Source organism: Stegodyphus dumicola, chromosome X2 (assembly GCF_044657685.1).
Source record: "Stegodyphus dumicola isolate Sdum_Otavi_A_Nest chromosome X2, ASM4465768v1".
Classification (NCBI taxonomy): domain Eukaryota; kingdom Metazoa; phylum Arthropoda; class Arachnida; order Araneae; family Eresidae; genus Stegodyphus; species Stegodyphus dumicola.
The window spans coordinates 97,116,839-97,129,952 of NC_140781.1; the positions used below are offsets into that span (position 1 = coordinate 97,116,839).

At 34.8% G+C, this 13,114-nt stretch overlaps 1 protein-coding gene across 3 annotated transcripts in view; it reads left to right on the plus strand.

The window, feature by feature from the left end:
- Window positions 1–13,114, plus strand: part of LOC118183217 (uncharacterized) — a 199,147-nt gene that overhangs the window by 121,011 nt on the left and 65,022 nt on the right. For all 3 annotated transcript variants that reach the window (XM_085809965.1, XM_085809963.1, XM_085809964.1), the window contains exon 8: window positions 8,993–9,130. In XM_085809965.1, the coding sequence (XP_085666091.1) occupies window positions 8,993–9,130 (138 nt within the window). The remainder of the gene's footprint in view (window positions 1–8,992; window positions 9,131–13,114) is intronic.

Sequence of the window (13,114 nt, forward strand, 5' to 3'; positions counted from 1 at the left end):
CTAAATAAAATTACTTAAGCTTTCAAAAGAGGAGCAAAGGAGGAAGATCTTTTTTATGCGAAATTACTTCGACGTTTATACAATTACCAATTACCTAAAATGCTGAGCTAACTTTGCTTTTTACAAATTACCAATGCATTTTTGTTTATTTTTACAATTATGGTATTCAGAAATATTTACATCGTCATTTGTGAGTTCTATTTTAATATCATTCGTATCTGATTTATTATTCCTATCATCATTTTCGTAATCGGCCTCAAAATGAATTTTCTTCAAACTTAATTTGTGTAGTCTTTCAAAAGCACTCTACATTATTCTTTTCTTGGCACAGTATTGAATTTTAACAGTTTCTTTTGCGGCAATCCAAATAAGCAATTTTTCATGCCATCTTCACAATCATTGCATATAAAATATTCGCTGCATCCTTCACATTAATTTAGAACCCTGAATCTGGTCTTCGACACACGTATCCATTTTTTTTCGCCAAAAGCAAATTGTCCTTTGGCAAATTTGAAATACAATATCACTATCTTTCTCATTTCCATGAATTTTATGGCACTTTGCTATAACGTAGGAATAATTATTACATAAATGATACTTTACAACAGTAGTCTCAAACTTACATTGCACGCAGGCCAATGCACAAATATAAAATAGCTGACGGGCAGAAATAAAAAAAATGTGCCGGAATTTTGTTTACAAAACAAAATTTGTTAATTAAACTAAAATCATTTTACTAGATATTTGTAAAAACATGCGAATAAAAATAATGCAAAGAAAAATATCAAATTTATTCCTATATTTTGCCTGCAATCGAAAAGTTTCTATCTGAAAGACGTTTCTGTTGGTCACAATTTGTAATTGAAACGGACAGGTAAATATTAAAATTTGACAGCTAAATTTTAAAATGTTCAGACAGGCATTTATTTAACTAATCGTGAACTACTAGGTAACTTGCTTTTAATTTAAACTAAAACGAAATACACGATAGCTTTTCAAGAGGGACAAAACTTGAGAATAAATAATGACAACCCAGTCTCTTTTATTTATTAGATTTTTCTATGATCCGAAACAGAAAAAATAATATTTGTATGTAAATATCATTGTTTTTTATTACACCTTTCGGCTACACCACTTCATGACGTTTCGATTTTCATGAAGTTTGTAATCTTGGAGGGAAACTGCGAAAAAATATCATCAGAAATTGTAGATACAAATCTGCAGTCTGGTTCTTTTCGTAGACTTATTAATTTTCCACTACGGAAAAATAACTGTGCTCATGTAAAAATGTGCTCAAACACAAAACGAATATTCTTATTGCAAAAATTCGTAACTTAAGATATTTGTCTTTTGACAAGTACTAATAAAAGTTAATCAAATTTGTATCTTAAAATAATTGAACAAGATTTTTAGCACAGTGTTACTTAATTAGTTCTAATTCTAGATTTTACGAAGAGTTACGTTCATTTTTGGTAATGATTATAACATAAAACTGGACTCCGAATAATTAAAATGTGAAACGTTTTCTTCAAATTCTCGACATAATAATACTAATTAATTTACGGGAAATATATTCGCAGGCAGCATAAAATTACTTCGAGGGCCGCATGCAGACAGTGAGCGGGCAGTCTGACTTTAACACTGCTTTACTAGAAAACAATCTATGTGATTAAAATTAATTTGGGATGTCCACATTGCTAGTTTAAAACAGGCGAAGTCAGAGCAGATGCAACATATTGACGTCAGACTCTTTCCTGTTAATCCCCTACGACAATCGCTTCGCCGAGGAGTCACACAAAGGAATAACCTAGCCCTTCTATTTAACGCTGAGCAATAGTATTGGTTAAAATAGTTCGACTTCATGTAACTGATTACTTATCTTGCTTATTGCAGATCCAAACGTCAAAAGCTTTAAAATAGTATGCTTGTTAATAGAACTGATTAGATTCCAAATATAATTAATTCATTGTAATTTCATCGAATTTTCAGACAATTCACCCGCAGATTTCAAGTAATTAGTTCCATATTGTAGCATAAAATCAATTTTATATCCCTACTTTATTTAACTCAGCCTAAAAGTTTTGAATCAAATGTCCGTTCTTTTCGGAAATTACTTGCAATATTAAAAGTTTTAATAATAATTTCAAATTTTGATATGCGAAGCTATGAAGAAATTACTGTAAAGATGTAATTCGAAATCAAATTTGTAAAGAATTAATATTTTCATTTTCTGCATTCTACATTTATATTAACTTTTGAGGTACTTTATTCTACGCTTTTCAAACAAAAACTCATAAAAAAAAAGCGCCCACCAGCGGCCGAGCGGTAAATACGCTGAACACTGGTAGTTCGGTCCGAGGTTCAAATCCCGCGAACGGGCTGGCTGCATGGTCGTTTTCGTGGTTTCCCCATGTGTAACGTGTATACGAGCCACTTTCCTTTAGAAAGTCCTCCACGAAGGCATCCCTCCCTTTAGGCAGATAGCCCTCGTGTGCTTTGCCATAATTGAAAAATCCAATCCGTAAAAAAAGGGTTTTTTAAAAATGAAAGAAATAAACTGAAAGCTTATTTTTTTTTCATGTTTTCTAACGATTTATGCGCTATTTACCGTATTTGACGGCATATAAGACGCACCCTTATTGAGACGGCCACACAGAAGGAAAAAAAGTTTCAATAGCGTGGTTTCTTTTAGTTCTCACGTTTCGTAAAAGCCAAATAAACAATTATTGAATGCAATTACCTTCACGTATAAGACTGTGTCCTTCACGTATAAGACGCAGGTAACTTTTTTGAGACCAAATTTAGGAAAAAAAGTGCGTCTTATATGCCGTCAAATACGGTAATTAGAAAGTGCAAATTGAAATGTAAAATTCTAATAACTAAAAAAAATTTTGGCACAGTATTGGTGAACAGCTGAGAGTAACTTAGCGAGGAGAAAACATTGCTATCATATTCTAGAAACATGATGTGACGCGATGAAGCCCTTCTTACACCGATTAGATGTCAATGTCTTGCAGAACACTTGTTTTAAGTGTAAAGTACACCTTATCTATTTTTAAAAAATGGATGCATTCCTTAAGAATACGTGTAAAAAATTATTCATTCAAAAAAAAAAAAAAAGACAATGGATCTATAGAAAAGAAAATTTTTTCCGAAACTAAAAAATCAACAAAAATAATTTTAAAAAATATGGAAATATTCGTTCTAAGCTTATTATTTTATTTCAACAAGATATATATGTAATTAAAAAGGTTAAAACAATCTTTCATACCCCCCGAAAAAAAAAGGCCTATCTTATGCATAACAAGAATTTATTCATTTTCACTTTCTGATAATGAACAACCCATACGTTTGCGTGCGTCTGCAATGCCTGGTATTCAGTTGCCCGACCGACACTCATTTGTCCGACAGATAATCTGCTTAAGGTTATATATATATATATATATATATATAACCTTAAGCATCTTTGATCTGTTGAATAAAATCAGTTATATATATATATATATATATATATATATATATATATATATATATATAACCTTAAGCAATAACCTTCCCCTCTGCTTTTTTAAAGACTTGGGATCTTGCAGAATTTTAGTTCACTCTGAGTAGCATTAAAAAGCTATTTTTTTATTTTATATATATATATATATATATATATATTGTATGCATATGTCTCTGTGTGCGTGTGTGATCAAGGGTTTTATCATTTTTAATGGTCTATAATTCAGTACTGTGTGCAATACCACGCAAGACATCTGTAGCTGTTCAATTTGTTTATCGTTTTTTCGTTCAAAGTATTCCTTGCGCATTAGCGAAAGACCTCACTTGCGAATGATAGCTTCTGTCCTACGACAGTTTTACTCCCAACTGGGATTCATCAAAATTTAGTGTATTAGAATATTATAAGCTAGGTGTATCAAAAGAAAATGTTGACATATCATCTGGTGAAATAGAAAATCTGTCGAGGAAGGAAATCAAGCAATAATCAAGCAAGTAAAGTGTCAGGCAAATGGCGTCGGGCAATTGAGTTGTAGCGCAACCGAGTATCGGGCAAACGACTTGTTGCAGTATGGAATATCACTACTATCACTACAAATGTTGTGGACAAAGTCATTTTTCTCTGTTAACGAAATTATTTGTTTGATCTCTTGAGTAAAATCAGCACCACAAGTCTCCTCTGGTGCTGATGTTTCATCTGTTTTACAAACGAATTCAGTCCATGTTTTGATTAGGCCGTTAAATATTTCTCTGCAAAGGCTGGAACAAGTTCGTTTCGCGTTGAAACTTTCCAGCGGCATTCTCATGAGGGTCGTGTTTGATAAATTGATTGCCCAATTTTCTGCCCAGTTATTTTACTAAATCTGCTTTTCGAACTGGATCATTTTCTTCATTATCACTACGTTCTGTGAGATTAGTAAACTCAAGCACAACCACAAATATTTCCTTTTCACTTAGGTCTTTATCAACTAACAATTAATTCCTCAATATCTTATACATCATCGTAGCCTTCTCTACCAACTGTGTATTCCATTGTTATAATGCTGGAAAATTCATTCGTATAAGGGATTGGATTGGATTGGATTATTCAATTATGGCAAAGCACATGAGGGCTATCTGCCTAAATTCGTATAAGGGATGATAGGATCTTTAGTCTTATATATATATATAGTGGCCGAACCCGTTTCCAACATGCACTGAAGTTGCTGCTTTTAATTCAGTTAACTCTTGATGCAACTTGGTTGGTGCAGTCCATAACTTAGACTTTCTTCTACGCAAAAATGGCTGTTAGTGTTTCATCATTAAGTTTGCACAAAATGTGTTGAATGTTCATTTTCCCCATATCAATATATTCTTGCGTGCATATACTATTATTCTAGAAAGAATTGTTTTTCTTATAATTTAAGTGAAAACAAGTCTTAGAAATTAGTTTGGGCCGCTTGTGTTAAATCGAAACGGCACGAGTGTAAAGAGCAGGGAACATTTTAGTTTTTGTATTAAATCAAGTCATTGTAAAAACATAATTATACATACAGCTTTTGCTACTTTTTCCACTGGAATCCTCAGGAAACATATATACTGGATGCGCCAATAAGTAATACGTTTTAGTTCCTTTGTAGCACGGTACACTTAGTACAATCCATTTTCACTCGGTAATTTGGGGAAATAATAAAACTAAATCCACTCTACTTATCCAGCACATTAGTGATTCAGTATCTGATAGCCAGACTGGAATGTTAAGTTTTTGAAACACCAACTTCAGTTTTTCCTTTTTAATTCACATTTCTTATTTATTCTAAGTTTTTTCCTTTGTTTAATACATTCTACTTCAGTCTTCTATTACACTACGCAAAGGGAAACAAAGATTCTTTTATTAAATCTGTGTTTCGCAAACGCAGATTTAAATAGTTTTCTCATAGGCAGATTTCCTCCCACGTAACCTATATGCAGTCAGTTTGACTTTTAGGTATGTTTCAAGATTTACTAAATGCATATGCATTAAAATCTGAAATACTCATGTTAATATCAACCTTGTCTGAAAGCATGTCGTACGATTTCAGTGTAGCAAAAAGAGAAAAATGAAAAGTACTTAGAAACATTACATTCAACATGTCATTGTGAAACTGCTAGTTCATGATAATAAATAGCAAGTCATTTTTTTGCTTAATTATGTGCACCTTTAACAACAAGACGCATTACATGTGAAGTAAACGTATGCCAACTGCCAGTTAGCGTTCCTGTGAATTTGAGAGAACTGGGTTCATTTGAGCCTTAGCATTCAGCATGAAGGTGCATTCACACGTTCCAGTTTCCTTGCGATGTAAATGTGTCGAGATAGTTTGATAGAAAGGCTAGTATTTAGAACGAAGAAGTTACTTTTCTATTCATTCTTGAAGAAATAAATAAATAAAATAAAGGATTACCCTGTTTTCGTAGCATTAGGCTTATGTAATGGGTAAAATCTAATTACTAGTCTAATTGGATATGAATTTAGTTTTTGAAAGCCGCCATCAGAATACCTCTTTTTTCTTTTGCAAACAGCATCGATGACGTCAAAATACGCAATTTCCTAAATTACAGAATGTAAGGGAAGATTCGAAAGCCTGTCTTAAACCAGCTTAAAAAGGTGGCGGCTATCTCGGCAGATATAAATAAACTACAAATTATTCGAAGGAAAGTGCTGAGCATTATCGCTAATGCTTGCATTTTCATCAGAAATTCATTGCTGCATAGGGACGGAATCCCTCTGAGAAGTGAGCATCTCAGAAATACCAACAAAAAGTTCTTTGCTGAAGCAATTAACAGCTCTACTGTGAATTACTCATGGATAATCAATTATGTATTTGAGATAATAAGTTCATTTGACCATTTGATACGCATCTGTTAGACGACTATAACTTAGATTCTTTTATTGGTAGCTTATAAATATTTATATTCCTTTCCGTGTTTTGATTTATAATTTGTAATCATTAATAAATATTTGATTAATTTGCAGGTTTTTTGCTTTACCTTTTGTTTAACCTTATCTTTGTATAATTATATCTATTCTGTTTTTAGTGTCTGAGAATTTAGAACTTTCAACATGAACCGTATATTTTGAATTTTCCTTGAGCATACTAGTGTTGTACTCGTATATAGTTTGATTTCACTTCTGGAGTTCCGCCTGTCACTAGTGCGGTAATTTACACTTCTGTCATCCTATTGTTTCGTTTGTTTCAAGTATAGTATATTTGAAATATTATTCTTGAAACTACCTCTAAAAGTTCTCATTGCATTGGGACAAAGATCTCCACTCTTCTCCCATCTCCTTTTCTTTGAAGCATTCACTTCATCAAACTTCAAAGTCATGGCGTTTTAGGAAAATCTTTATTGAGCTAGTAACGGCTCAGTGGGACTAGGCTTCTACACCTATAATACATCTGTATCCGTATCTTGTATTATATAGTAACAGCCCAGTCGGGCTATAGGCTTGTACACCTATAATACATCTGTATCCGTATCTTGTATTATATATATGCCTTGCGTCCAGTAATACATTAGATTTAAAGATATTTTTTTTTGCAGAAATAGTCTGAACTATGTTTCAGCATCATGGAGCTTGGAAAGCAGCTGGTCATCTTGAAACTGGTGAATCATAAAGGCAAACAATGAATTTCTTAAGCGTGTCCCAAAGGGTAATTTCTCAGCTTTGAAACATATTTCAAAGTATTAAAAATCTTCACGAGAGTAGGCAAAGGTCGCCCGTTGCAAGAATAAAAGCTAATGATCCTATTCTCTTCATAGCAGCCTGATGAAACAAAATTTTAAATATATGGTTACCTGCAAAGGAAGATTATTCAGGCTATATGGCGAAACATGCTGACATAAACTGAACAAAATCGCCTTCGTCAGTAGAACCTGAATGCACATCTAGTTTACTTTCCCTTAACCGTAATACATCGTAAGGCCGCAGGAACTGGAATGAATACTGCAATTGGAATAGTAAGAGAATGGAGTCACGTGCTCTTCACAGATGACTCACGATTCTGTCTAGAGCCAGATAATTGTAATATCGTCATATAGAGAGGAACATAAAAAATAATCTATTTTATGGCCGAAAGATCACAAAAGCCAGGTGGAGGACTAACCCTTTTGTACAGATCTGTGCAATATCCAGACTGCTGACGCGTCAAAGCGAGCAAGATTGCATTTTTCGTTGGCATGAGCCTTAAATAACATATAGGTGACAGTACAACTTTGATTTACAGTACCCTGTGAGACGGGACCTCCCACCCCTCTTTCTCTACCACCAAGCTACTCGAGCGAACTTTCGGTTCGCCATACGTTTTGTATGCTCCCATGTTGCGCAGATACCATATACTTCCAAGCATCCACTTCTTCTCTGGAATTCGAACGCAGTTCCAACGATGCAATAGGCAGGAGCACTAACCCCTATACCCATCAGGGTAGCTGATAGCATAGTAAGCAAATCAAGTATTTAATCATATTGCAACACACTCGAAAATGGTGAACTTCAGTGGTGCAGCATGAACATACTTGTTTCTGTTCGAGGCTTTGCACTGTTAGTTTTTCTTTTTGAAACTTGCAAAATATCGAGTATATGTATTACCATTATCACTTAACACTGATGAGCTACGTTCCATACACTGACAATTATTAAAATTACGTTAGGTATGTTCTGTCGAGTATAGCAGCACACTGATACTTAGGATAGTATGTCTACGGAGTTACTAGAAGTTCACATATACAACCTAAACGTTCCGCTTTGAAACTCAAAGTGTTTTTCTATATCTGTACGGTAACGAGGCATATTTCTCTGTTGTTATATGCTTTCTGTTGTCATTCAAATCCGTATAGTCTATTCTAAAACGCTTTGTCCAGAAAAGCCTTTCAATTCTACCTTCGGTCTTGAGAACCCCGTCAGCGGCCGAATGGTTAAATTCGATTAATATTGGGAGTTCGACCTGGATTCGATCTCAGGCGAACGGGCTGGTTGAATGTTTGGTTTTGTGTTTTTTCTCATGTATAATGTGAATATGAGCCAGTTTCTCTCAGAAAGTCCTTCTCGAAGGCATCCCTCTCCTTTAGGCAGATAGCCCTCGTGTGCTTTGCTATATTCAAATAACCAATCTTACCTAATCTTTAGTCTCGAGTGTTACCATCAAAATCACAACTCTGTAGGAATTAAACAAATAACTTTTGGTAAGTTGAAATCGTCAGTGTAAATTAATTTTTATGAATTCTGAGTGCAGAAATAAGATAATTTTTACCAATTTAATCTTCGTCCAAAAATAAAAAGTTTGAACATTTATATTTAGAAGAATATTGTTTTCCATGCTTATGTTATTACCTTTTTTTCCCTCTGCTCTACAATAATTATATATTTCAGTCAATAGTTTGAGTGTTATAATTACTTGATTCGTAAACAAATGAGAAATTTTTCTATCTTGAAAAATAATACGTATTTAATGCTTTTATTTCGTTTTCTTAGGGATTTGTTTTCGCAGATGAATTAGCTGAGGAGTTGCACAACTTAACGCAGGATTCTTCAGCTATAAATTTAGAAACTCTAGAAGCTGCCGCACAAGGCATTGAAACTATTGCAAATTATGCTAAACAAGACAAAAAGGTAGGACGCAGTTTGCATTTATAGTACAAAACAACATTCTGTGTGTTAAACTTCTTAAATAATTAGTAGCTATTCTTATTTTATTCCTAGTTTTCTATTTCATTCAAAAATCTATACTGGTTATAAAAATTCAAGATAAATTAGTACAGAGGTGACTATCTAAGCCTATAATAAAATGGCTTGAAAGAAGATTTCTATAAGCCAAAATGCACTTTTTTAAACGTTGTGCCTGAGATTTTTTTTTTTTTTTTGGTCTACATTTGGGTTACACCTTAATTTTACATGCACGTTCAGTTTAATGAAATTATATTGACAGTTTAAAAGTCATGGGAAGAGCAGCTAAAAGAGAACTGGTACAACGTACATAAAAACGTTGCATTGGTAGATGCACTAGTAGCCTGAAACCTAGCATTCATTTCAGAGTGGTCGTTCATTGAAGCACGTAGACAGTTATCTGACTTAGCGTGGCATGTTGGTACAAAAAAGATAAATGCTGTTATGTAAATAGTAATCATTTTAGCTCTAAACCGTAACTCTCTAGAATAAAGGCAGTAAATTCAATAGTTCAGCAAGTTGCGATGAACTACAAAATTACAAAATGCATTCGATTTCCAGTGATGGCCAACCTTCTGACAACCCCTGGAAAATACGTAAACGCGCTTGAACACATTGTAGACATTCATTTTACTGACGTTGGAGCTCACAGTGATATTCTGGGTAGTAAGGCTGAGCAAGCTGGGGTTTTTAGGGACCCATTCGCCAAATCCTGGATGTGGGGAATCATCATCCACTATCCTTTTAGTTCAGGCACCACTGTAGAGACATTAGGTATTTTTTGGAAGCAGGAGACTTGAAAAAATAGCAACGCCCTCGGCGGGAATCGAACCGTGGACCTCTGGAATACGCGCCCAGTGTGCTGACCACTACACTACGAAGGCATTCTAAGAAGGCGGGAGAAATAGCTTATAACCTATTTCATTTTAATATAGTGACTACTGGACTTTGTTTTGCAGTGATGCTTTGAATGCTGTAAACGTAAAGCATATCTCATTGCACTGCATGTTATATGCGAGTGCCAGAACTACATTTAAGGCATCTCTTCGTTTGCTGGCCTCCTGTTTCCTCCAGCCTAGTCAAGAGTTGAGGCTTTTGTTGTCTCGCTCAATTTCATTTGTTATTTAAGCTTTTATTATTATTACTACTGCATTATTATCTTTTTATGTACTGTGGTATTTTTATTGTATTTTATCTATGTATTATATTTTATGTATTAATGTACTGTAGTATTGTTGTATCATACCTCGTTTGCATTATCATTATTTTTTACGTATTATTTACTATTATTGTTGTTATTATATTCCTTACATTATTATTTGTATATATTCCTTATTATATTCTTATATATATTTCTTATTCTCTCCAGATCTACATATTATGTATTTTGCACTGTATTATTGGGTTGTTTACATACATCTGTAATCCTGATGGCATACTTTGTAGAACACGAGGACTGTTATATTTGTTTTCTTAAATAAAAGAAAAGGCTTACAAAAGCCCTTTCTTCTTCATATGGCAAAGGACTCCCGTACCATCTCTAACCATGCTTGTGTGTTCTGTCTTAGATCCCAGCTTAATATATTTAGTCAATAAAAAAGGCGAGGAGAATAAGCCATGCTACGACTGAAAAGTATAAGTAATAAGCAACATACTGCTTTTCCGTAAAATTACGAAACCAAATGCTGTTCATAATTGAGACTTCCTGCAAATGAAATGAACTAATTTCTAAGAATAGTAATCACGACTATTACCGTTTGTATCAACCGATAATTCAAAGATCGATTACTTACCGATGATTTACCGTTTGTACTAACCGATGATTCAAAGAGCGATAGAAATGTGAACTCTTCCTACGGGATTTTGATGCCCTCGAAAGAAAAGTTCACAGGAAAAGGTTTCTTAAAATCCAAGAACAGTATATTTCATGCTCAGTTATCTGAAATAAACATGAAATTTTCATACAAAATAACATATCTTACTTCTGCTTTCTCCGTCATCCTCACAAAAAATAAACTTTGTGAGATTTAAATATCGAGCGAAGATGCAGAGTCAGAGACAGTTTGGCAAGGGACCAGCAACGCTGTTTCTTTTGTGTACTGCCCACCTGTAGCCCAAGACACGCTGCCCTCCGAAAGTTAAGGAACAGCATGTTTTTGTGTCTAATTTGAGAATGAAGCAACATAGAAACAAGAAATTTGCAGAACATGTTCGCTAAATAGTTTTTTAATGAATGTGGCATAGAATGTTTCTAAAGTTCAACACAAACATGTATTACAACAAAAATTTGAAATCTTGACAAAGAAATCCAGTCTTGGAGAAAGAGTATATTACAGTTTTTTCAGGAGAAATGAGGTGTTAACATTACAAAAATTGGTTTTGATAAGGAATGTTCCACCCTTAACTGCAATACATTGGCGGCAGCGACGATTCATGCTGTCAATAAAGTTGTTTAGTGAAATGGGAAGCAACTACCAGACATGGAGTAATCCTTGTTCAAGATCATCTAACGACCTTGGAAGAGGACTTAAAGCAGCAACCTGTCTTCCAAGGTAGTCTCAAAGATGCTTTCGGGTCTGGGTATTGAGCTGGCAGTTCCATCCGCTCCACACCGTGACCCTCAAGATATTCTTCAGCAACCCGAGCTCGGTGCTGTCGCGCATTATCGTCCGTCAGAAAAAATCAGGACCAACAGCAGCGGCATATGACCAGACATATTGATCAAAGATCTCGTCTCGATATCTCACACTGGACAAAGTTCCTCCATGGAACACATGCAGGTCAATGTGACCACCGAGAGAGATTCCAGCCCAACGCAATATTCCACCACCTCTGTAACTGTGTCTTTCCACGATGTGGGATTGGTTTTATCTGGTGCATTGTTCTCTCCAGATCAGCTGACGACCTGAATCACTCTCCAATGTGAACCTGGACTCGTCTGTGAAGAAAACAGACGTCCATTGTTGACTGGTCCAGTAGACGTGTTCTCTTGCCCAACGTAAACGGGCACCTCTGTGTCCTTGGGTCAAAGGGACACAAACAAGGTGGTAGTCTTGCATACAGACCTGTATTGTGCATTTGTTTGCGCATTGTACCAGCTGAGATTCTTGTTCCTGTTGCCACTAAATGATCTGCCATGAGTTGAAGCACAGTAATGTTACTCCACCTTCTGGCCGAAAGAACTAAATAACGGTTTCCCTCAGGTGTTGTAACACTAGGTCTGCCTGCCCTTTAGACACAAAATCCTCGGATTCGAACTGATTCCATAATCGGTCGACCACACTAAGAGAGACACTGAGACATCTAGCAGCATCAGCTTGTGACATCCCCATTTCCATCCATCTGATCGCCCGCCACCTCAGCAAATCGGAAAAACGACTTTTTCTGGACATTCATAGGCTCTCCTGTATATTGTCGACGAAACTACTAATAACAACTGATGATCAAATACTCGTGAACAAAACTTACAATTTTTGCCTTTTTTCTCCAGCTGTTATATAAGTATTCCTTTCTATAAAATAAAAGTGGTACCTATTGTTTTTGCATATATTTCCTTAACTTTCGTTACTATCATGCACATAAACTGTGAATTTAAATATTACTGACATTTTTGTAATGGTAAGCCTTCAAAAACATGCTGTTCCTTAGCTTTTGGATGGCAAAATAATTTCACGGATTATTTTCTGGCATTTTGCTAGTGTTTATGCATAGAGGTCGAGAATAGTTTGAAACTGGTTTTATAGCAAATTCATGTACTTACTGTGTTACGCATATTTAAATTTTTGAATTTCAAGATCCTTCAAGGAATGGTGAGTAATTTTGTTGCATTATTAGTTGTAACTACAGGTAGTATTATCAGTACATTTAGTTTAATTTTGTTTTTATTCCAATACTTAGCTTTCTGGATTTTAATCGTACTAGAACAATGTG